The sequence below is a fragment of the Urtica dioica genome, chromosome 11 (genome assembly GCF_054948205.1).
Source record: "Urtica dioica subsp. dioica isolate 48M chromosome 11, U.dioica_male_clone48M_v1_H2, whole genome shotgun sequence".
NCBI classification, from domain to species: Eukaryota; Viridiplantae; Streptophyta; class Magnoliopsida; order Rosales; family Urticaceae; genus Urtica; species Urtica dioica.
In genome coordinates, this window is record NC_142766.1 from 19,329,127 (window position 1) to 19,350,246 (window position 21,120).

At 40.1% G+C, this 21,120-nt stretch overlaps 5 protein-coding genes and 1 non-coding gene across 11 annotated transcripts; 1 reads left to right on the plus strand and 5 right to left on the minus strand.

Annotated features, from left to right (window-relative positions):
* Positions 1–469: 469 nt before the first annotated feature.
* GTF2H2 (general transcription factor II H2) lies at positions 470–3,032 on the minus strand. 2 transcript variants are annotated; one of them, XM_089630300.1, is made up of 4 exons: positions 2,630–3,032; positions 2,054–2,511; positions 1,134–1,509; positions 470–1,018 (listed from the first exon to the last, which is right to left on the minus strand). In XM_089630300.1, exons 1-4 carry the CDS (start codon positions 2,817–2,819, stop codon positions 870–872), a joined length of 1,173 nt encoding a protein of 390 aa, XP_089486426.1. In that variant the 5' UTR covers positions 2,820–3,032; the 3' UTR covers positions 470–869. The 2 variants fall into 2 exon arrangements, with proteins under 2 accessions (XP_089486426.1, XP_089486425.1); XM_089630299.1 differs by having other exon boundaries at positions 2,054–2,515.
* A 116-nt stretch (positions 3,033–3,148) lies between these two features.
* Positions 3,149–3,897, minus strand: LOC149382054 (DNA-binding protein S1FA-like). The gene is made up of 3 exons (XM_089601754.1): positions 3,858–3,897; positions 3,667–3,742; positions 3,149–3,561 (listed from the first exon to the last, which is right to left on the minus strand). Exons 2-3 carry the CDS (start codon positions 3,730–3,732, stop codon positions 3,337–3,339), a joined length of 291 nt encoding a protein of 96 aa, XP_089457880.1. The 5' UTR covers positions 3,733–3,742; positions 3,858–3,897; the 3' UTR covers positions 3,149–3,336.
* Positions 3,898–3,971: 74 nt separating this feature from the next.
* Positions 3,972–4,044, minus strand: TRNAK-CUU (transfer RNA lysine (anticodon CUU)). Its single transcript has one exon. It is a non-coding gene; the product is annotated as a tRNA-Lys (tRNA).
* A 459-nt stretch (positions 4,045–4,503) lies between these two features.
* LOC149382056 (cytochrome B561, amino-terminal protein) lies at positions 4,504–8,050 on the minus strand. Its single transcript, XM_089602004.1, has 7 exons — positions 7,557–8,050; positions 7,406–7,461; positions 6,475–7,301; positions 5,828–6,023; positions 5,567–5,752; positions 4,991–5,367; positions 4,504–4,908 (listed from the first exon to the last, which is right to left on the minus strand). Exons 1-7 carry the CDS (start codon positions 7,742–7,744, stop codon positions 4,768–4,770), a joined length of 1,971 nt encoding a protein of 656 aa, XP_089458130.1. The 5' UTR covers positions 7,745–8,050; the 3' UTR covers positions 4,504–4,767.
* Positions 8,051–11,252: 3,202 nt separating this feature from the next.
* Positions 11,253–14,695, plus strand: IVD (isovaleryl-CoA-dehydrogenase). Its single transcript, XM_089601582.1, has 15 exons — positions 11,253–11,581; positions 11,844–11,927; positions 12,005–12,062; positions 12,192–12,316; positions 12,406–12,450; positions 12,544–12,592; positions 12,692–12,801; positions 13,221–13,297; positions 13,401–13,451; positions 13,517–13,581; positions 13,666–13,820; positions 13,910–13,950; positions 14,037–14,091; positions 14,173–14,229; positions 14,377–14,695. The coding sequence occupies exons 1-15, from the start codon at positions 11,375–11,377 to the stop codon at positions 14,521–14,523; spliced, it is 1,326 nt and encodes a 441-aa protein (XP_089457708.1). The 5' UTR covers positions 11,253–11,374; the 3' UTR covers positions 14,524–14,695.
* A 166-nt stretch (positions 14,696–14,861) lies between these two features.
* On the minus strand, positions 14,862–20,729 carry ARF4 (auxin response factor 4). 5 transcript variants are annotated; one of them, XR_016293839.1, is made up of 12 exons: positions 19,975–20,729; positions 19,756–19,812; positions 19,258–19,431; positions 19,069–19,153; positions 18,903–18,993; positions 18,295–18,459; positions 17,855–17,974; positions 17,673–17,766; positions 16,837–16,999; positions 15,978–16,595; positions 15,711–15,901; positions 14,862–15,301 (listed from the first exon to the last, which is right to left on the minus strand). XR_016293839.1 is itself a non-coding variant. In XM_089601579.1 (12 exons), exons 1-12 carry the CDS (start codon positions 20,281–20,283, stop codon positions 15,127–15,129), a joined length of 2,229 nt encoding a protein of 742 aa, XP_089457705.1. In that variant the 5' UTR covers positions 20,284–20,726; the 3' UTR covers positions 14,862–15,126. The 5 variants fall into 5 exon arrangements, 4 of the variants coding, with proteins under 4 accessions (XP_089457705.1, XP_089457704.1, XP_089457707.1 ...); XM_089601579.1 differs by having other exon boundaries at positions 15,988–16,592; positions 19,975–20,726; XM_089601578.1 differs by having other exon boundaries at positions 15,988–16,595; positions 19,975–20,725.
* Between the last annotated feature and the right edge of the window lie 391 nt (positions 20,730–21,120).

Sequence of the window (21,120 nt, forward strand, 5' to 3'; positions counted from 1 at the left end):
GGCATTGAAAAAACCATAAGGCTTGTATCATACTATCATTACGTACGGTTCGAATTTAAAATATCTACCTTGTGACGTTTATAATGGTAGTACTGCATTTGAATCACATTATCAAACGGTTCTCTCGTAATTCCAGCCAAAAGAAAAAAATCTCGTAATAATTTGTCAACTTTCAGTCTGATTTTTTAATTTTCATCCAAAAGTATATTTGAAATGTTACTGCTTTAATTTGGCCGGAATAAATAGTGTGATATACACATTTTTTAGGTAGTCTTGTTTATATTCAAGTGGAAGGTTAAGCTCTCATCCCACCAATAATCAAAAGGAAGTATCTTCAACAAAATGAACAAAGAGGGAAAGAAAACTGTAAACAGTATACTGTTACCAACCGTGTGAAATAAACTATTCATGTGTTTTCAATTGCATGCGTCTCTGAAGACACACAGCTTATGGTTGTGAAAAGATCTAATAAATTTTAAGTTGCGGAAGTTTTTTTTATAGAGCTCTAGAAAATGAGTTTTAACTCTGCTAGATTGTAACCATACAACAGTAGTGCATGTATGACCATTAAAGAAGAAAAAAAAAATATACACGTCCCGTTTCAACTTCCTCCTCGAAAAAATTATCAGAAGCCGCAACAAATAAAATGAAGGTTTCTCTCGTATATAAAGTACAAAACAAAATTAGTTTTGCTATCTAACCCAACAAAATTCACTAAATATAAGCTCTTTGTCACCGTATCGCTCTTCCCAATAGATGTTTCAATACGCGGCGTTGGTGCATCATCAGAATAAGCTGGCCTCGCAGCGAATAACATAGGTGGTCGATGCCAAGATATATATAAACAGAACAATTATTCTGATGGCTCACTATTCTTGTGTGACAGCGACCGGTTTCGAATGCCTCGCACTCTCGCAACCTGGGCAGTTATGCAAGCTTTCGTGAATGTAAATATCGCAGTCAAGGCAGAACTGTTTCTTGCATTTCGGGCACGAAACTCGCGGACCCAGTTTATTTCCTGCTCAAACAGGAAAAAATACATATACATATATTTCAGCAAAATAACAAAGACCTCAAAAAAATTCCCAGCCACTGTTGAGACCAAATCTACGCTCTTGCTATGGCAACATTACCCGAGGTGAGGAGGCTGTGCTGGCATCCGAAGCAAGCTCGAGCCAATTTTCTATGGGGGTCGGCGAGCAGCGAAAGCGAGACGTCGTTGAAGGGCACAATGGGAAATAGATGGTGATAAGACCTGGCCAAATGCGGCGACGAAATGAGAGTCAACCCACACGTTTGACACTCCGTGGGAAGGTCACACACTCGCGACTTGCACCTCGGGCATGTGAATCCCCCGCCCGCCTTGGCCTCCTTGTGGCACGAACATATTGCCACCGAGCTCTCCGCCGCTCGTTGCGGAAATCCCATTTTTATCAGATTCGAGATCGCAAACTCTGCTATCGCCGGTGGTGGTGGAGCTTGCTCCAGTATGAGCTCCTTCAAGTGAGACTGTGCATATCATTCACCGGTAAGTTACTTCAAATACAAGAAACCAATGGAGAGCAAGGAATGTAATGCGTGCTTTACGATCCGGTGGTTTTAGGTTATAGTATGCTTTTTTTGTTTTTTTACCTATATTTATGCTTTTACCATTTGACATTTTGCTTTACCCTTTTGTTTTTCTTGCTCTTCCTTTCTGGGTGAATTTAAGAACCATATCATCGACTATTGGATTAATTTGACCCAGGAATAGGTTATAGTACGTTTTCTTTTCTGTGCTCTTCCGTTTTCTGGGCATTGTTCTAGGTTCTAAGGTGCGTTATGATTTCCTGATATTATCGATGGGCGACTATTCGGATAGTATTATCGACTAATGGATTAATTCGACTCATGAAAAGCATAGATTATAGACTTATAGTATGTTTTTATTTGTGCTCTTCCTTCTTCTGGGCATTGTTCTAGGTTCTAAGGTGCGTTGCAATTTGTACTTTCCTGATCTTTCAATGGGTGACTAATAGAATCATGTGTCGGCTAATGAGTTAGTTCGACTCACCTCGTCCAATGCAACGGAGTAAGATCCCCCTGTTTCCTGGCAGAGATGTTTACAGACGAAAATCTCGGCGGAGAGACCAATGACCGAACACCTTATCTTCGACTGCTTACATTTCTGGATCGTCTCCATTAGATCCCCCGGATCGCAGGTACTCAAGGCCGAGTACAGCACCAAAGCCTCTCGGTGCCCGTACGACGGGATTTGGCTCAGATAGCCATTAACGAGCTCCAGAGCGTTCTGCAGCGAGGCATCGCCGGAGCAATCGAGCTTTCCGGTGAGAGCTTTCACGTGAGACTCGGGGCTCCCGCCGAGATCGGTCAGGGAATGAGCCACTCCGTCTCTGATCGTCACTATCCCGACTTGGCTCAGCGGATTCTGATCGAAGAACTCTCTGATGAAAGCCTCGGCGTGCTTCGCCACCACGGCTCTTCGGCTAGGCCGGAAATCCATCTCCGTAGCTGCCTAATCGAATTCCGGATAGTATTAAGATAAATTCCAAATCACAGACTCGAACTAAAAAAAAAACTAGGGTTTATCCTGAAATGAGAATGACGAAGAGCAAGCGTCGAAAGTAACCTTGGAGAGATCGATGACGATGAAGAGGTAGCGAATGAGGCCTTTCTGGATTCGAACGGAGCTCGCGGTTCGGAGGCGACGGCGATACTGGGAGTGGTAAAGGGCTTTGTTGTCGATGGGACGAAGGAGACCAGACTCGTCCTCTTGGAGCGATTCCCACGACCTCTCGTCGGCGTAGGTTCGCTCCCATGCCTCCAGGCCGCCATTGCCGTCGTCGTCTTCCTCGTCGTCGTCGTCCTCAGCTTCTCTCCTCCGATCTCCATTGTTGTTCATTTTGTGAAAGAACTCGACTTAGCTTCGCTTTACTCTCTCTCTCTCTCTCTCTCTCTCTCTCTCGGTTTAATTTAATTAACTCACACAGAGAAACATGTAAATGACTCTGCCAATGCTGAATTATGAATAATTATATAAAGTATGAACCCACCCAAGTACTTATACAAGAATTTTTTTTTTTTTCTTTAAAAAAAAAAAAAAAAGAACAAATTTAAACATTTGATGCCTCGAGATAAATAAATAAAATCCAAATATAATTTTATTCATTCCCTCGTAGGCTTTCTGTCAAGGATTCTTGAACAAGTACTACAACAAAGAAAGACGAGATTTTATTGAAAGCGTGACCAACAAAACAGAAAGGAAGACTGATTTCAAGTTTTCAACATGCAAAATAGCATTAATTATTACAATTTTTTTTTTTTAAATATTAGATTCTACTCTCCTGGAGGAGAGACACCAAGCTTGAGCTTTTCCTTCTTCATCTTCTTGGCGGAGACTGGTTTCTTCGTCTTCTTCGGCAGAGACTTTTGGGCGTAGGCGTACAGAGCCAAGTTTCCGATCAGAAACACCGACAAAACTCCGGCCACGATCACCAACACCATCCACCTCGCCTTTTCCTTGTTTTTCTGTTGCTCAACTATGCTCTTCAACAAACCTCCCTATCATTTTTATTTATCAACCAAAAAAAAAAAAAAAACACCATGTTAATGTTACTATATTGATGTAGTAACTATAGTGGTGTGAGAAAAGAGGTTTTTGCTTGCCGTGGGATCAAAGGAGGACGATGCAATATCGTCTGCGAACACGATCTTCATGTTGTCTTTCTCCATTTTAATTCCACTGCAATTGCGTTGCATTCAATTAATTCATGAAAGAAAAACAATGTCGATTGAAAAAAACAAAATTATATACGATAATGATGTAGAATAGTGTGAGAGTTAGATCAGAGTACAACCTCCTATTCTTTCTTTTGAGGCTTCCTTTCTCTCTTTGGTTTCTTCGCTTCTTATGCTGTGTGTTTGTGAAAAAGGCAACAAAAAAAGAAAAAAAATAAAATTAGAAAACGTGTCGCCCACCGTGGGGCTCGAACCCACGACCACAAGGTTAAGAGCCTTGCGCTCTACCAACTGAGCTAGACGGGCTTGTTGACGTGTCACTTACAATTTGAAGTTGTATACCACGTTTCTGAGGACGTGCCATTTGAAGTTCGAATTCGGAACCCAAGAATTATTAGCTTGACTACAACTTCGCTATGAAGTATTTCCACCAATTATATCTCCAATCGTATAGTTGCCGCATAAACCATTTTAAGGGTACAAACAATTGCAAAACCTACAACTACAACGTTATTGATTTCATTACACAGATACATTATCGTTTCAAAATACTAATTCTATGAATATCTACATTTTCAAACTTTCCATAAGAATCCTTTTTATTTTAAATTTTCATAACCATCTTGCCCTTATTTTATATTGACACTGTAAACAAAAAAATGTTGAATAAAACTGTACACATTTAAAACAAGTTAAATAAAACTGTAAACAAGTAAAATAAAAGAAGGTATTTTAAGATATTAGCTGAAAAGAAGGTACTGGAGATCATTTCAACACGTTACGTTAATTAGCAACGGAATCTTTAACAAGCCACACCATACAATAGATGGGAGATAGATGAGGACAACATGAACATCCTTACAAACCTAAAAGTCAATTCTCTGCAAAATGTTAATGGAAAGCGACAATCCTTTCTCATTCCCGGTTGGGATAACAGAATCTCAGCACCGGAAGAAACCAAGAATCCTTCCGATACGAGCTGGCAATCAAAATCTTTCTTGATACGGTTGGTGTTCCGAGCTAACTCACTCAGTCTTCGGCTTCTGAACTGAGAACACCGAGAATGTTCAGTGCCGAAGAGCCAATGTGCAATCCCCTAATAACCCCACCGTAGCTCACCTTAATCCTGTGGCAGACGAGTAAAATCGAATCCCATAGTGCCGTTCTTCCCTGAAAATACCGCACCGATCATTATTTGAATTTATTTTATTTTATTATTTAAGGAAACACAAAAATACTAAAGTGTACGTACCTGGAGAGAAAACTGAGACTTTTTATCCCAATAGAGGGCGAAAATCGGGGGGCTTTGCCTTCCAACAGCAAGAACACAGGCACCCGGGTGAAGAACAGAAGGGACACCCGAAACGATAGCCACGTATTTCTCGGGAAACCTTTCCTTGGGAGGCAAAACCCCCAAAAACAGGGGATTCTTACTTGATTGCGATCCGGCGTAGGACGTGGGGTCCACATGTAACATCCATTTCGGGTGCTCAAGGAAAGCACAAAACAGATACAAGAGCAAGTGAGAATCGGTCGGCAGCTCCGAACTCCACTTCTTGTTTTTGCTATCGTAAACCTCCCCGTTTCCGAGGTACTCGAAATTCTTCAGGCACGTTCCTTGCGCGAGTTCTGAAAAACCCCGAATTGGGTATTGTGCGTTATATTAGAATCCTCCCCCGCATTTACATTTTTTTTTTCTTTTTCAATTTTATACATTATGTTTGAAATGTTATTGAATAAAATTATCTGAATACATACATTTCTTATTACGACGTTATAGTAATTATGAATTTTTTTTTTTTAAGAAAAGAGAAGAGAGTGTGATTACCTCGAATCCTCTGTACGGTATAGTCAGCTCGAATACTGCTCTGTGGCAACAAGCCTTTGACCCATTCACCTTTCATCAACGCCTGAAGTTTCTGGTGTTCGGAGATGGCATCCACACACTCCTGCATCGCCGGGACCATCGGATTCTGCTGCGGCGAATGTTGCGGAATCGCTAAAAGCGTTTTAGCTGCAAAATTTTCAGAAGAAAGAGGGAATTTATGTCTCGGAATTTAAATCCTGAGAGGTGAAGTGTCGATTATACGTGTGGATGAGTCGAGAGCTTGGAGAAGATTAGCGCGCAGCTGATGCAGAATCTCGTCTTCGTCGAGAGTTATAGTCGGTTGCCACTCCTTATTCCTCTCCATAGATGACGCGGCGGCGCTTCCAGTACTCGCTAAATCACTTCCAACTTGACTGACCGTGACCGATATACCCAGTTTCGCAGCTGATTGCATTACCTATAATCAAATAAATCGCAGAGTTTCTGGCGTTACGAGAATCATCTCAACAAATTTCCAATCCTCCTTTCTTCTTTCTTCTTTATTTTATTTTTCGATTTTGCAAGATATATTTTACTATGGATTATCTAGATATATAGCCATGTGAAAACTCAAGTTTTGCCATACAGCCTAGCTTTGATAAATTTTAAATAAATAGCCACGAGATTTTATTAACAAAGCACAAATGACATTAATAGTTGTAAGCATTCATTAATAATTGTAAATAACCATCAGACTCCAATGGCATAAACAGAATGCTAAAAAACGCCAAAACAATGTCACATCACCATAATGGCAATTTACTTAAAATTTACAAAAGGTTGGCTATTCAACAAATCTCCAAATTTCGGTGGCTTATTTACTCAACTAATTGTTTTACTATCCACTACATTGTCAAGCATCGCCGTACCTGAATGTGACTGGTTTCGATCTTGTTGAGAAGAGGGTTCAACAAAGCCGAGGAGAACCATTGCCTGAGCCGGTCGCGCCAGAGCTCGATTCGAGGGTATATTCCCAAACTGTCGAACGCGGCGACAGACTCTTCCATGGACATGGCCGGAGGAAGTTCGGCCTCTCCTTTCTTGGGAGGGGTTTTGAAACTCTTCGAGCCCGGAGACATCCTCACTTGCCTCAGCGGAGTACTCCTCGCGGCCGAAGTGCTGGCCGAGCCGCCGCCGCCGCCGCCGCCGGGACTCGCGGCGGCACCGAAGCTTCTGATGGTCGGCGGAGGAGTGGCCATCTTCGCCGCCGCCGCCGACTCGGAGATCCTCTCGTCCACCTCCGCCAGAAACTGCTCGAGCCTCTCCTCGGATCGTATCTCCTTCGTCGAGACTTGCTTGCTCGACGACCACGGCGAATCGAACCCCGGCGAGCTTTGCATCGAGGAGAGAGGCGAGTGAGGTTTCGAAGGGCTCGGTCTGTTGGGACCGATTCGAGACGATCGGTTCGAACCGGGTCCGGGCTGATGGAGTGGGACGAGGACATCCGAAGAAGAACTCGCGGGTTTGGACTTTGGAGGCTTCTTTGCGGAATCGGAGACGGCTTGTGGTTCGGTTTTGGGCTTTACGCCCATAAGCCCTAATTGACGGTTTGTCAGAGCTAATTGATCCTTGGTTTCTTTGAAGGTGACACCTATGGCTGTTCTCACTCTGAGCAACGATATGGTTCTGAACAGAGCAAATGTAGCGCCTAAAAAGAGTAACCCCGTAACGGCCTCAATTACTCTGACCAAGATATCTGGTAACACACAAAACGCGCTCAAAATTTAGCTCAAAGCCCTAAAGCAGGAGAATCAGATAGCTTGGCTCAAGCAACAGAGTAAGAGATGAGTTTTAGCTTACAAGCCATTTCTTGGGAGAAACTTCTGAGCTTGAAATGGTTGACAAGTCCGTTCTCTCTTTAACCAGTGAAACCAATCAGTCGAGTGAAATAGGGAGTACCTTAAAGCAGAACATTCTAGAGGGAGAGAGAGAGAGAGAGAGAGAAGCGAACCTGGAAAAGACGGCGATGAGAGCGAAAGCTGCGGCGGAGGAGAGAGAAGAGAGGCGGAGGACGGCGGAGGTGGAAGGTCGGAGGCTGTTGGCGGTGAGCGCCGCAGAGAAGGCCGGGTTCTGATACACCGCGAACTTCGAGGCCTTCTTTAATGGCGACGGGGAAGAACCGGTCTTGTCTCCCTCCATGGCCGTCTTCGTTTTCTAGGGTTTTCAGTTTGTGGTTCGAATGTGAAAGGCTAAGACTGTAACGTCAGTGAAGCTCCACTACTGCGACTTCCATAGATTCACATTCACTCCTTGAGCCCCGAGAATGTTCAATTCAAATGCTCTGTGTAATGTTTTTCACGAACAAGATACGTGAATTTGTGCTTTAAGCCTTTAATTCTTTCAGAACTACACAACATGCTCTTAGTTTGTAATATTTTTACTTACACCCTAGAGATCCTTTTCTTTTTGGGTCTTCTAGCTATTTGTTATATTATCAGATCTTTTAGCTAACTAGCTAATAAAATTAGCAAACTATCAATAACTATTAGAAGTGTGGGCCTAACTCACACTCAAAAGCTAGCTTAAGAGTGGAGGGATGTCAAACACTTATAAAGAGCACATTGCTCAAGTACCCAATCGATGTGGGACATTCTAATACACCCTCTCACGCCCAGGATGGACAACTGGAGCGTGAAGTTTGTGAGAATGAACATTCACGGGTGGTCCCACATTCGAAATTGGGCCCCGCTCTGATACCATATTAGAAGTGTGGGCCTAACTCACACTCAAAAGCTAGCTCAAGAGTGGAGGGATGTCAAACACTTATAAAGAGCACATTGCTCAAGTACCCAATCGATGTGAGACATTCTAATAATAACTAGTGTGAGATAACCAAATAGTACAAATAATACCAAATTATTACCATTATAACCACACACAAACTAAATATTAGTATTTTATATTTTCATTAAAACATAATATAATCCACAACTATAACACAAATCAATCACAAGAGCTCAAATATGACACAAAACACAAGACACCACTCGTGAAGAATCGAGAGATTTGCATCAAAGTCACAAATTCGGCTTCAAATTGCAAATGAGTCACGACGAAAAAAGGTGTTGCATAGATGTCACTTTGATAAAAAAAAATAGAACCAAAATACTCTTACGCAGATTTCAAAGTAGATTCGCAGTCAAATATTTCGAAAAAAAAGTAGACTCACAAAAGAAATTACAAAAAGTAGACTCGCAGTCAAATATTTCGAAAAAAAATAGACTCACAGAACAAATTACAAAAAGTAGACTCGCAGTCAAATATTTCAAAAAAAAAAAAGTAGACTCCTTTCAAACACGAGACCGCCGTCGCTGCTTCCGAGCAGGACGTCCATCGCCATCGCGTTCCCGGCCAGCATCACGCTCGCCGCCGCCGCCACCACTCCGACGTCCCTCAGGGACGCCTTTCACGGCCGAGCACGGCTTCATCGCCGCCTCCTCCTCGCGATTCTTAGATCTAGATCTAGATCTAAGAATCGCGTCGGATTCCGGGTTCACGCTCGACGAGGTCGCACGGTTCTGCAGATCCACTCCATCTCCGACCGCCGCCGCCTTCGCTCGCACCCCTGGACGCTCCGGCGCGACTCGGCCGCCAGCCTCCTTCTCCGGCGGGCTGGTCTGCGCGGTCTGCAGAACCCGCTCCACCATCCTCGTGAGTTGAGCGAATTTTACGTTCGAATCGCGCTGAATCTCATCGAATCTCCGCCGGAACCAGCCTCTTTTGTAGGTGAAAGTAATTTAGACTTTCTATAGGTGACAAAAATGCAAATAAGTGATACGGATGCAATTTTAGCAAATAAGTGACACAAATGTAAGAAATGACTGAAGTTGTGACTTCAGCCGCAAATGCCACTGAAGAATCGGCAAGGGTGCACGTTTTACTTTCATCTTATTATTATTATTATTATTATCATGTTTCTCGGATTGAGTATGTATACTATATAGTATATATTTTGTTGGATTGGGTATGTATACTATATATTTAAAATTTTGCTAGGTTGAGTATATATAACATATATCTCAAATTTTGGTTCACGCACGAAGGGGCTAAGCCCAAGTCTTGCTTGTCTATAGCAAAAGCCAACACTGATTATTATTATTATCGTTTGGTATGCTTTGAATATATTAAACATTATAAACAAATATCCGAATCATTTTAAATTGGTATCTCAAGCTGTGAAGTGAATTTTCAAATATTTAAAGAGGAGCTCGCCTTGTCGAGCTGCAAATCTGAATACGTAGCCTTAACGGAGGCTGCAAAGAAGATGATGTGGCTACAATCATTTTTGCGCGAGCTGATTAGACTCGCGAGGGTAGTGTTCTATGCAGTGACAGCCAAAGTTTCATTCATTTAACAAAGAATTTGGTAGACCATGCTAAGTGTCATTCATTTAACAAAGAATTTGGTAGACCATGCTCGAACAAAGCACATACAACTGCAATATCACCTCATCAAATCGGCTTTGGAAGATGGAGTGTTAGTCCTTGATGAAGATCCAACTTACATGACAAAAATTATAGTACAAGTATTTTAGTCAATGGTATTTTGGGAAGTTTAAGTTGTATGTTTTTACTTAAATAATATATGCGTTGTTATTATTTATAAAACGCAATTGAGAATCGTAAACACATATTCCTAATTTGAGTATTAGTCAAATTTTTGTGTGTAATTTTATTCTTATTTTTATGATTAGTTCAAAAATTTTGGCTCAAATTCTAACAGAATAACCTCTAAACTTCAACACTTAAAACAAAAGATGTTCTTACATTTTGTACCAATTAAACGCCCATATTCGTGCATGAGCTGATCACATAGACATAAGGTCGTCTTACTGTAAGATAGACATGACTTGAGGTTACTAAACAATTAGTTTGGAACGATCATTATTTAAATAAAGATAATTTCATTATATAGAAATAAACTCTCTCTATTTTTTTATGATTAGATCAAAATTTGTGGCTGAAAATCCAACATAATAACCTCTAAACTTCAACACTTAAAAACAAAACATGTTTTCACGCTCATATTCATGCATGAAATTCCCACATAGACATAAGGTCTTAGTGAAAGATAGATGACTTGGAATTACTAACAATTTGATTTTTTTTTTAAAGTGGCACTATATAGAAATAAATTCTCTCTATAAAATAAAAATAATTTCATTATATAGAAATAAATTCTCTCTATAAAAAAGTCCAATTTTTTGAAAATCTATGTAAACTTAATACAGCTTTGATTAATCCAATTTAAAACGAATTATTTTTAAAATAAATTGATAGGTTGGTTAGTACGTAGGGACGTGGAACATGTATGGACGTGCATAAGAAACCATATCCAATTCACCAGATCACAATTCCATGACGCAACGTGTTCAAAAAAAAAAAAAAAAAATTCCATGACGCAACCTTTTTCCTTGATCACATTATAATCATTCAAATCATAATATAAGCGAAATAAAAAATTATAAACTCGTAAGGGATATGGATTAGGTAATTGTTGCGATAAAGATATCCTCTGTGTCTCCAAGCAAGCAAGTCCTTGGGATAAACATCACATCATCATCCGCTTTCATTTCAATCCAAGTCAACTAAAACAAACGTGAAAACAAAACTGCCATTTATATTATTTCCAAAAATTTTAAAGCATTTAATCACGGGTTTGGTTCAACTGTACTTGTGTCCAGTGAAACCAAGAAATCCCATTTGATCCGAGCCTATCAATTCAGAGAAAGTATCAAAGCACAAAAAAATTATATTACACGAAGTTTTTATGTTAATAATTTTTTCTTCATTTATAATTATTATTATAAGTATCATAACGAAACAATCTCCTAGTCTATTACGTATTTCTTCTTCTTCCTCGGGAAATATGCAGAGGCTTTTGGCATCGAGGTCAAGCTGGGGTTCAATTCTCAACAGGCACAGAAAGTTTGCTTCCTTTTCAACGGCTCTGCTCTTCGACGAAACTCAAATTCAGGTCTCTCTCCGTCGATATACACTCGCTTCCTCTGATTCACTTTCTGTTTCTGTTGGAACTTCATTTCGATGAAGATTTTCACGAGAATCTTGCCAGATGTTTATAATGTGCATCGCAAATACCGTTTGGTTGACAATAATTTGCAGCAGAATTTCATGTCTGTTTGTGCAGTGTTAGGCTGTTGTGTTGATTATAATTTTTAATGCTGTTGTTTTTTTTTATTCGCTTATGATTTTATTTTCCCGGTGTGTGAATAATACAGTTCAAAGAAAGTGTCGCCCAATTCGCAAAAGAAAATATTGCACCTCATGCCTCAAAGATAGACCAAACCAATACATTTCCAAAGGTACTTTTTTAGAAGGTTATCGATCCCGATTTCGCTAACGCAACTATAAATTCTGAAAGTTTTGTTTCTTGGTCCAGGATGTGAACTTATGGAAACTCATGGGAGATTTTAATCTTCACGGAATCACTGCTCCTGGTAAAGCGGTCATCAAACATTCATGTGAAGTCGAGTTTTTTATGATTATGAAGTCTTTAATGTTCACAATTCACACAGCTTGATATGATCAATTTTAATGATTCTTTGATTCTCGATTCTCTGTTGTAGAGGAGTATGGAGGTCTTGGCCTCGGTTACTTGTATCATTGCATTGCTTTGGAGGAGCTTAGCAGAGCTTCAGGCTCTGTTGCCCTTTCCTATGGAGCTCACTCTAACCTTTGCATCAATCAGCTGGTAAAAAAAATGTCGTGTTTCGGATCGTATTTCCAGTTGTGTTTTTGCTCAGCATAACGCAGTAATAACTCTGTTTACAATTTTTACAGGTTCGAAATGGAAATTCCGACCAGAAAAAGAAGTACTTGCCAAAGGTTCTTCTTTCATCCTTAGAGGCCCGAATCGATATGAATAATATATTTGTTTCTTTTGTTTTGACTGATAAAAGAGTGACCTGTCTTGTGAAGCTTATCAGCGGGGATCATGTGGGAGCTCTTGCGATGAGCGAACCCAATGGTATCTCTTTAATCTTTTTGAACTGTGAGTGAGAATAATGAAAATCCTCTCGAAATGCTTATCTGACGGAGTAGACTGTTTTGTTTGTCCTATCTTCAGCTGGTTCGGATGTTGTAAGCATGAAATGCAAAGCTGATCGTGTTGATGGTGGCTATGTTCTCAATGGGAACAAGATGTGGTGCACAAATGGACCAACTGCTCAAACCCTGGTACACATAAGTGGGATAAAGTCCGTTTTAGGGTCTTTTTATAAGAAAATAAACACAAGTTTCAAAAAATTAAAATAAATAGTCTAGTGTCCTTTTCTTTTAAAATTCGTATGCAGCACGTATGAGAAGTAGGTCTTCACCGGTGTCAAAATAAGTGTTTCGTAGAGGGCTTCATGTCGGTACCAAGTTTTTTTTTTTTTTTTTTTTTTTTTTTAAAAACATTCGATGAGGAGAGAGAATGGACATTTATATAACTTATCAAAATCGTGATTATTAACTTTAGCATATGTTGAGAATTGGACTTGTATCCAAATTTCTTGTTTCTCTTATATATACTCAAGATTGTTACGAGTATGGATGTGTTTGTTTTCCTATTACTATTGTTAGAATTTTTAACTGATATGTTTCAACTGAATCAGGTAGTTTATGCCAAAACAGATCCAACGGCAGGCTCAAAAGGAATCACAGCATTCATTATTGAGAAAGGAATGCCTGGGTAATTTTTTAACATATAAAAAAAAAAAAAAAAAAAACCAGCAGAAATAAGAAATGATGTACTCTGAATTTGGGTGATTGACTTGCTCTATATTGGCCTGCAGATTCAGTACAGCTCAGAAATTAGACAAACTTGGCATGCGAGGGAGTGATACGTAAGTCTTCATATCACCCCATATCTTGCCTTGTATTTATCGTTCTTAGCAATGATCCTCCTCAGGTGCGAGCTTGTGTTTGAGAATTGCTTTGTTCCGGAAGAAAATGTTCTTGGAAAGGAAGGGAAAGGTACAGCAACAATCCAATCCCTCGATTACTTAAATGTATAATAATACATAAGAGCCTTTTTTCTTCTTCTTCTTTTAATTTCAGGGGTCTATGTCCTGATGTCGGGATTGGATTTGGAGAGGCTTGTTTTAGCAGCCGGGCCGTTGGGAATCATGCAGGCTTGTCTTGATGTTGTCCTTCCATATGTTCGACAGAGAGAGCAGTTTGGTCGCCCCATTGGAGAATATCAGTTCATACAGGTTTGTTTATATGCTTGTTAGAGATAGCAACACTCTACTTTGTTTTTCTCAGAACTCATATCACGAATTTTTTCCTTCTGCAATGACAGGGAAAAGTCGCGGACATGTACACTGATTTACAGTCTTCAAGGTTTGCAGTTTCACGATTCTAGATTTTGCGTAGCAATGTTTTTGGACTCTTTCCTACGAGGTTGACTTTATCTCGTCTAATTTCAGGTCCTATGTGTATTCAGTTGCAAGAGACTGTGACAACGGGAAAGTCAATTCTAAGGTCTGTGTTCACCCAGATTCTCGAACCTCTCGTGAACCTTTTAAATCAAGTGATAACTCTTGTGAAATTGACTATTAATAGGATTGTGCTGGAGTGATATTATGTGCGGCTGAAAGAGCGACGCAAGTCGCTTTACAGGTGAGGAAAATAGCTGTACCTCTTTTTCTAAATTATTTACCAAGTAGTATTCGCCAAGAAGCAGTAACTCATCCGAGTAAAAAAAAAAAAAAAAGGTCCTTTTTTCCAAGGTCATGTGATGCGAGTAAATTCACATTGTTTGTGCAGGCAATACAATGCCTTGGGGGTAATGGATATGTGAATGAATATGTGACTGGTCGGCTTCTTCGCGATGCCAAGCTCTACGAAATTGGGGCCGGAACTAGTGAAATTAGAAGGATTGTGATCGGCCGCGAGCTCTTCAAAGAGCAGTGATAAGCCAAGCTTGTATATAGTCACTCCACTTTGGTGGCTTTTTGTTTGTTGAAGCCTTACCAGCTCGTCATTGCTGATACATCTACAAGTTTCTTTACTGTAGCCACACACAAAAAATAAATAAATAAATAAAGCCCAGAAGTTTATGCTTCTGTTATAATGGATTTGATAATTCCATGAAACTCTTTCCTCTGTTTGTAATTGTGTTCATTTTTTCAAGGCATATCTGTACGTCAAAGCTTCACCAAGAAAAATGGAATCAATCATACGGGTAAAATTGAAAGAACTTATGAAGCAAAAAGAGTAAAAAAATAAAATAAAGCACACATACAATCTCATTTATCATAACGTGTCGAGATTTTCCTCAAATAACGGCTTGGTCTGAGGTTACATAATCTGCATTTAAAATGCTATTACTAAAGACGAAGGAAAACCTGAAAATTCACACAAATCAGCATTCGTAGTAGTGCAGACATTTGAAAATACATAGTGGCCAATCTCTAGAGCCTTGATAGAGGAGTTCCAGATTAAATTAATACATTACCAGAATTATGAAAGCAGACACAAACACAGATGACTAGAAAATCACACTCGGAATCAAGTTCAAACCCTAATAGCAGTGGGAGAAGAGGAATCGGGCTGGGACACCGATGAAGATTTTGAAACCGGAGCTTGTTCGAGACAGCTTTGTGTGTCATCGCTGGTCATCCCAACAGTCATCTTCTCCACTTCTTCTTGGGTGTATATATTGATCTTCGAAACCACATCGCAAAATTCACTGCAAAAAACAACGATATCAAACACGCAGCTCATGTAAAATTTTGGAGCTGCCTTATCTCAAGCTAACCCATTATTAACAAAATAAATAAATAAATAAAGTTGTATATCAATGCAGTCCTCCAATCAATTTTTTTTTTTTTTTTTATAACTGAAAATCTTAATAGCTTAGGGGTTTTGGCTATTTGTAGTCGCTTTTAATTTCATTGTCGGATTCAAAATGTCATTGGCATGAATGTTCAAGTCATTTCGGAAATAAAGTAATTTTGGGCAGACGACTAAACTAATACTATTCATAACTTAAGTGTCCATTTTGGATGTTTTTTTTTCTTTCTTTCAGATCAAGGTAGGCAATTTCATCAAATATAAATACATTTATGTCTCTGCTTATGTTAGTTTCAGAGACTTACTGCCACGGATCGTCCCCAACAACCATCATATCGTTCTCACTGTCGGTGTACAAGATTCGCCACCCTTTACCAGGATCTTTGAGAAGTCCCTCCATGTTGAACAGCCACTCGAGCTCACTCAGAAGCTCGCCATACCCGTTGAGCCTCGAAAGATCAATGGCTCTCCCAACTAAACTCCCTTGCTTGTGAACCTTCACAACTCAACACGTACTCTCAACTATCTATCAGTTGGAAAAGCTGTCAAATAAAAACCGGGGGCGCAATTACCGTGGCTAACCTTTGTGCAGCTCCTCTTGGCCGCTGCGGGGTTCTGAGGAACGCCCGGCTCTCCGGTCAACGAGAACCCGAAGATCTTGAAACCTTCCTCTTTAGGGCTCGTCGCGCTCGTTCCCAAAGCGGGGAGCGCCGAGATTTTCTCTTGAAGCTTGAACTTTCCCGGGATATTGACGTTCTCTCCGGGGCACGCGGTTGGGTTCGGCCCGACCCAATAAGCGCTCGGAAGAGACTCCGTGGCGACGGGGAAAAACCCGGGCTTGGAAGCTTGGTACGCGTTGAAAGGCGCGATGGAGGGCTTAGCCATAGCCCAAGGACCTCCTCCGAGGCCGAAGTTGGTTTTTCTTCCGGCCGCCAGAGAGCTGAGCTGGCAAATTTCTTGACCTTGCAAGACCTTGGGGAATCTACTCGACTCCGCAAAGCCAGTGTAAGCGGCGGCGGCGAACTCGTTCGGAGCCGCCTTCTTGATTCCGGCCGATCCGCGATCGAACGGTGGTCGGTTCGCAGTGTCGCGTGCGTACACGGGCGACACAAAACCTATATTTTCTTGACCTTGCAAGACCTTAGAGGATCTGAACGATTCCTCAAAGTCCAAAAACCCGCCCCTTCCTGCTGCAAATACACACATGTATGAAGTTAATATGAGGTCTAAAATCTAAATCAGATAATTTCAAAGAAATATAAATAAAAAAAGGGTCTTGTTGCCAAATAGCCAAGGTTTGTCTAAAATTAGTGAAATAACCAAAATTTTACAAAAAAAAAAGAGCAAGCACTAAGGTGGCGATAATTGTTTGGATAACGTAACTTTTGGCTATTTTTCTAAATTAGTAAAAACTTAATTTGATTGGTGTACCGGTAACGGGATTGTGGGGCGGGTTTGATTGCAGACTAGTCCGCATCTTCTTCAGTCTCGGGGAAGACTGAATGCTCAGAGGTGGCAGAGAAACAGAAGGATCTATTTCCCATGGACAGATTCTTTCTTGGTTATTGTTCCCGATATCTTCGTCCCACCTCACCTGTTGCAGATTCAGAAGAACACAAGTCATCAAACAAAAACTATATCTTTGGTACAATCTAATATACAGTTGATTGTGGAATGTAGAATAATTAGAAGTTGGCATTACTATTTTAATTTTTAGATAGATAGAACAGAAGGAATTGATTCCTTGTAAAACTATATCATTTCGTATCCCGTTTATTCCACTTTCCATCGATGCGATGAAAAAGAAAACATGTGATATCATAAACAATATGCAAAGAGGAATGTGTTATGATATCAATACATGGGGTATTTAGGTAATAATAAATAGTAAGGGGTTAGTATAGGCATTATGGAAAATTGTAATAGACTATGAAAAGAAGGGAATGGTGGAAGAAAAAAGGTATCGAATCATTTGTATTGTGTGATTTCCTGAGAAAGGAAATTGGTTAGCCCCGGGTCTCTAAGAATTGCCCGGAATTCGATCAAACACTATCCAAACGCTATTGAAGTTCATAACAAATGGTATCAGAGCAATAGAAATGATTACCGAAGCGGAATTCACACAATTCAAATGATTCGATACCTTTTTTCTCCCACCATTCCCTTGTATTTATACTCTTCATAATACCTATACTAACCCCTTATTACCTAAATTCCCCATATATTGGTATCATCACAGAATGTAAGTAGTGAGTTGATAATCGTACCATCAAGCATCTCCACTTTGAGTTAGGCCATCGATACGGATCCAAGTCGCAAATCCTAGTCACAACTCCGCTACACCTGGAAGAAGGAAACATTCTTTTTTCGGGGGGGTATAATAAACAACATTATGAACTACTTGGTCTACATTTTTTTTTACAGTGCCACCAACCCATTTAATACAAACCTTCTTTCTGGCGAATCTTCCATCTCAAATCTCGTCTTGAATCTTGTTCCGATGGCCACTGGATTTGTGATGCTTTTGATGTACTTTTGGTACGGAATGACAAACTCAGCATGAGTAGCCCTACATTTTTAGCCATTATAAATGTGTAAAATTACCAACACATTCGAAAACATAATGATATATATTCCCAATTCAAAGAGTTGTTTAACATCAGAGCGCAGACTCGATAGACAATAAGACGGATAATCCTTTAACAGCATAGAATTAAGAAACATCATAAACAAAATAAGATGCATAATTATATTCTTCTGCATTTAGTATAATATATGTGGTCCAACACTCTTTCTTGACTGCCTAGGAATCTTTAATCGCAGCATCTATCGGGTATGGAGAAAATAAATTTGCCAATGAAAATCATTCATACGGTCCAGAAGATTTACCTTGGGCTATAGAAAACATGAAACACGGTCTTGGTAGAAACCGCATTAGCCACCTTAGCGAAAACATTGGGAAATGAACTTTGGTTGCGAATGATCGAATCAGGAAGACCATTTCTTGGTCTGACAGCTCTCCTGATTCCCAATCTCAGCTCTCCATTTTCACCCCTTCAAACACCATTGCACACAGAATTTCAACACAAAAACACCAGATTCTCATATAACTATTATTAATAAAAAAAGAAGAATAAAAAGATGCTATCAAGTTTATCCATTTCCATCAACGACGATGACAGACAGACAGAAAGTATTTCTCTTATAGCCCTTCCAAGTTTCAACCTGTCTTAAATGTCAAGTACCGCTTCGCTCAACTATAAAATTTATGAAAGGTAAACAAGTACAAACGGAACAGAAACACCTTCAATGATTCAGTACATAGCATCGCTGATATTTTGTACTTGTTACGGTACTCATAATTTATGAATATGACTTACTTGATTCCCCACTCTTGCAATACTATATAGATATATATATATATATATATATGTGTGTGTGTGTGTGTGTGTGTGTGTGTGTGTGTGTGTGTGTGTGTGTTTGTATTTAGTATTTACCTGAGAAAGAGAACCGCATCTCCAGAAACAAGATTCTTTTGGTTCACAAAAACACTCCATCCAGTGGTGAGCAAATGCCTCCTAGGCTGACCTGGCAAGTGGAAACCGGCTTTTGAGCACTCACTCGTCAAGCAAAGCCACACGAATCTACAGAAAAGCTATATACCTCGATAGATATGTCGAAATCGCCACTCGACACCATGAAGGTCCTTCGCCACGAGCTCCTGGGAAGGCCTCTTCTGCTTATAGTCCTTCAAACAGAAAAAAACAAAAAACAAAAAAAGTCAACGAGTCAATCCCGTGCCTTGTTATATATATGTAGAATGAAAAGAAAATCAAGGTGGCTGAACCAAACCAGCGGAGGAAAACAGTCCTCGGCGGCTCTGCGTGGGACCGAGAAGCCTCCGTGGGTGCTCGTATCAGAGGCCGTGAGGGTTTTGCAGAACATATGAGGGGTTGACTTTGTTGTTGACCCTCCAACCCCGTCATCGCTCCCGATCTCTTTCCCTTCTAGCTTCTCCCCTATCAGCTAATACCACCCACCAAAAAAAAAAAAAAAAAAAAAAAAACACTCATACATACATACATAAATACACTCACATCCATCACTGCATAAGCAGGAATAAACATAAATGTCAAAAAGCAGAAGATAAGTTTGATTCCTAAAGCAAAATATTCCATCAACAAACCCAATAGTCCAAAAAGCAGTAGGAACCTAAGGAACACAAAATGGAATAAATATTTTCCCAGTTCCCATCAAAACAAAAACTACTTTTCTCTTTGCATTTTTTCATCTCATCACTTCTCATTGTTCAGTTACTAATAAGAAAAGAGCTCAAGAATCATATGTTACCTCAGGTTGAGGAAGCAAAGTCACATGGGTGTAGACCTCATCATTCTCCTTGTTAGCCTATTTATGTCCAACAAATTTCAAAACAGTTACAAAAACGGCAAAATTAGCAATTACCCACCCAGCTCCAACAGTACTTCACTTTTACTTTACCCACACACCCAAAAAAAAATATAAATATATTTAATAATAATAATAATTGGAATTGGAGACAATACTCACAAGTAACTGGACACCAACGACGTTGCAGAGGATCTGAGGGTGGAGATCAAAGCTGGGGAAATCGACGGCGGAGAAAGGAGCAGAGAAGGAGAGCTGTTCCAAGTGTCCCTGAGGGAAGTAAACGACGGCGTTTCCTCTCTTCGGGAGGGAAGTGAGAGGGCCGGCACAGGCGTGCCACAGCTCCAGGTAGATTGACGAGCTGACGTGGCTCGCCGAGGAGTTCGACGAGGTCGATGACGTGGACACCGAGCTCTTCTCCGCCGCGAACTCCTCATTGCAATTCGCCTGGTGGTTCAGATCAATTTCCATATGAAAAAGAAATAAAGAGAGAAAACAGAGAAGAGACAGAGAAAGAAAGAGAAAGAGAAAGAAAAAGAAGAGAAAGAGGTTTGGTTTGTTTAAAGGGTGTGCGAAATGAGAACTAGGAAATCAAAGTGAGGCAGTTTCGGTTTCTTCGGAGGAGAGTTTGGTTGTAATAATCCCATTTGGAAATTGGATGGACAGAAAGAAAGAGTTTGATGAAAGTGCTCTTTGCGAGCTTGGAATTGTGGACTGTGAATTGTGATGATGAGGGAACAACAGACAATTTGCATACAACAAAACAAACAACCAAAAAAAAAAAAAAAACTATAATCAAACTCCTTTTCCTTCTCCAATAAAATAATAAAGGAGCTCGGGCTCTTGATTCAAGAGTCTCTCTCTAGAGAGAGAGAGAGTACTTGTTTTGTTGTTGTACTATAGTATGAGAGAGAGAGTGTGTTTGGGGGGACAAAGCTGAGACACTACATAAGTCATAACCCCACTTTCCTCCTCTCTCCATCTCTCTCTCTCTCTCTCACTGTATATTTACAGTACACCACAACGTATATATGAATATGCATACGCTACTAAGCTGTGTTGTATTGTTTGTTTGTATTGGTGTGAGTGAGTGAAAACGTAGCAATGGTAATGGGATTTGGGGTCTCATGGCAACTGAGACAAGACCTCACAGGCTCTTCCTACACAGAGATGGAAAAAGTGGAAACTCGATAGATACGTTTCATTAGCATATTTGTGAATACCAAAATAATTTATGTGTGTGTATGTATGTATACTTGTATGATCCACTGTAAAAATAATAAAAATTATATTATCAATTCAAGGAGA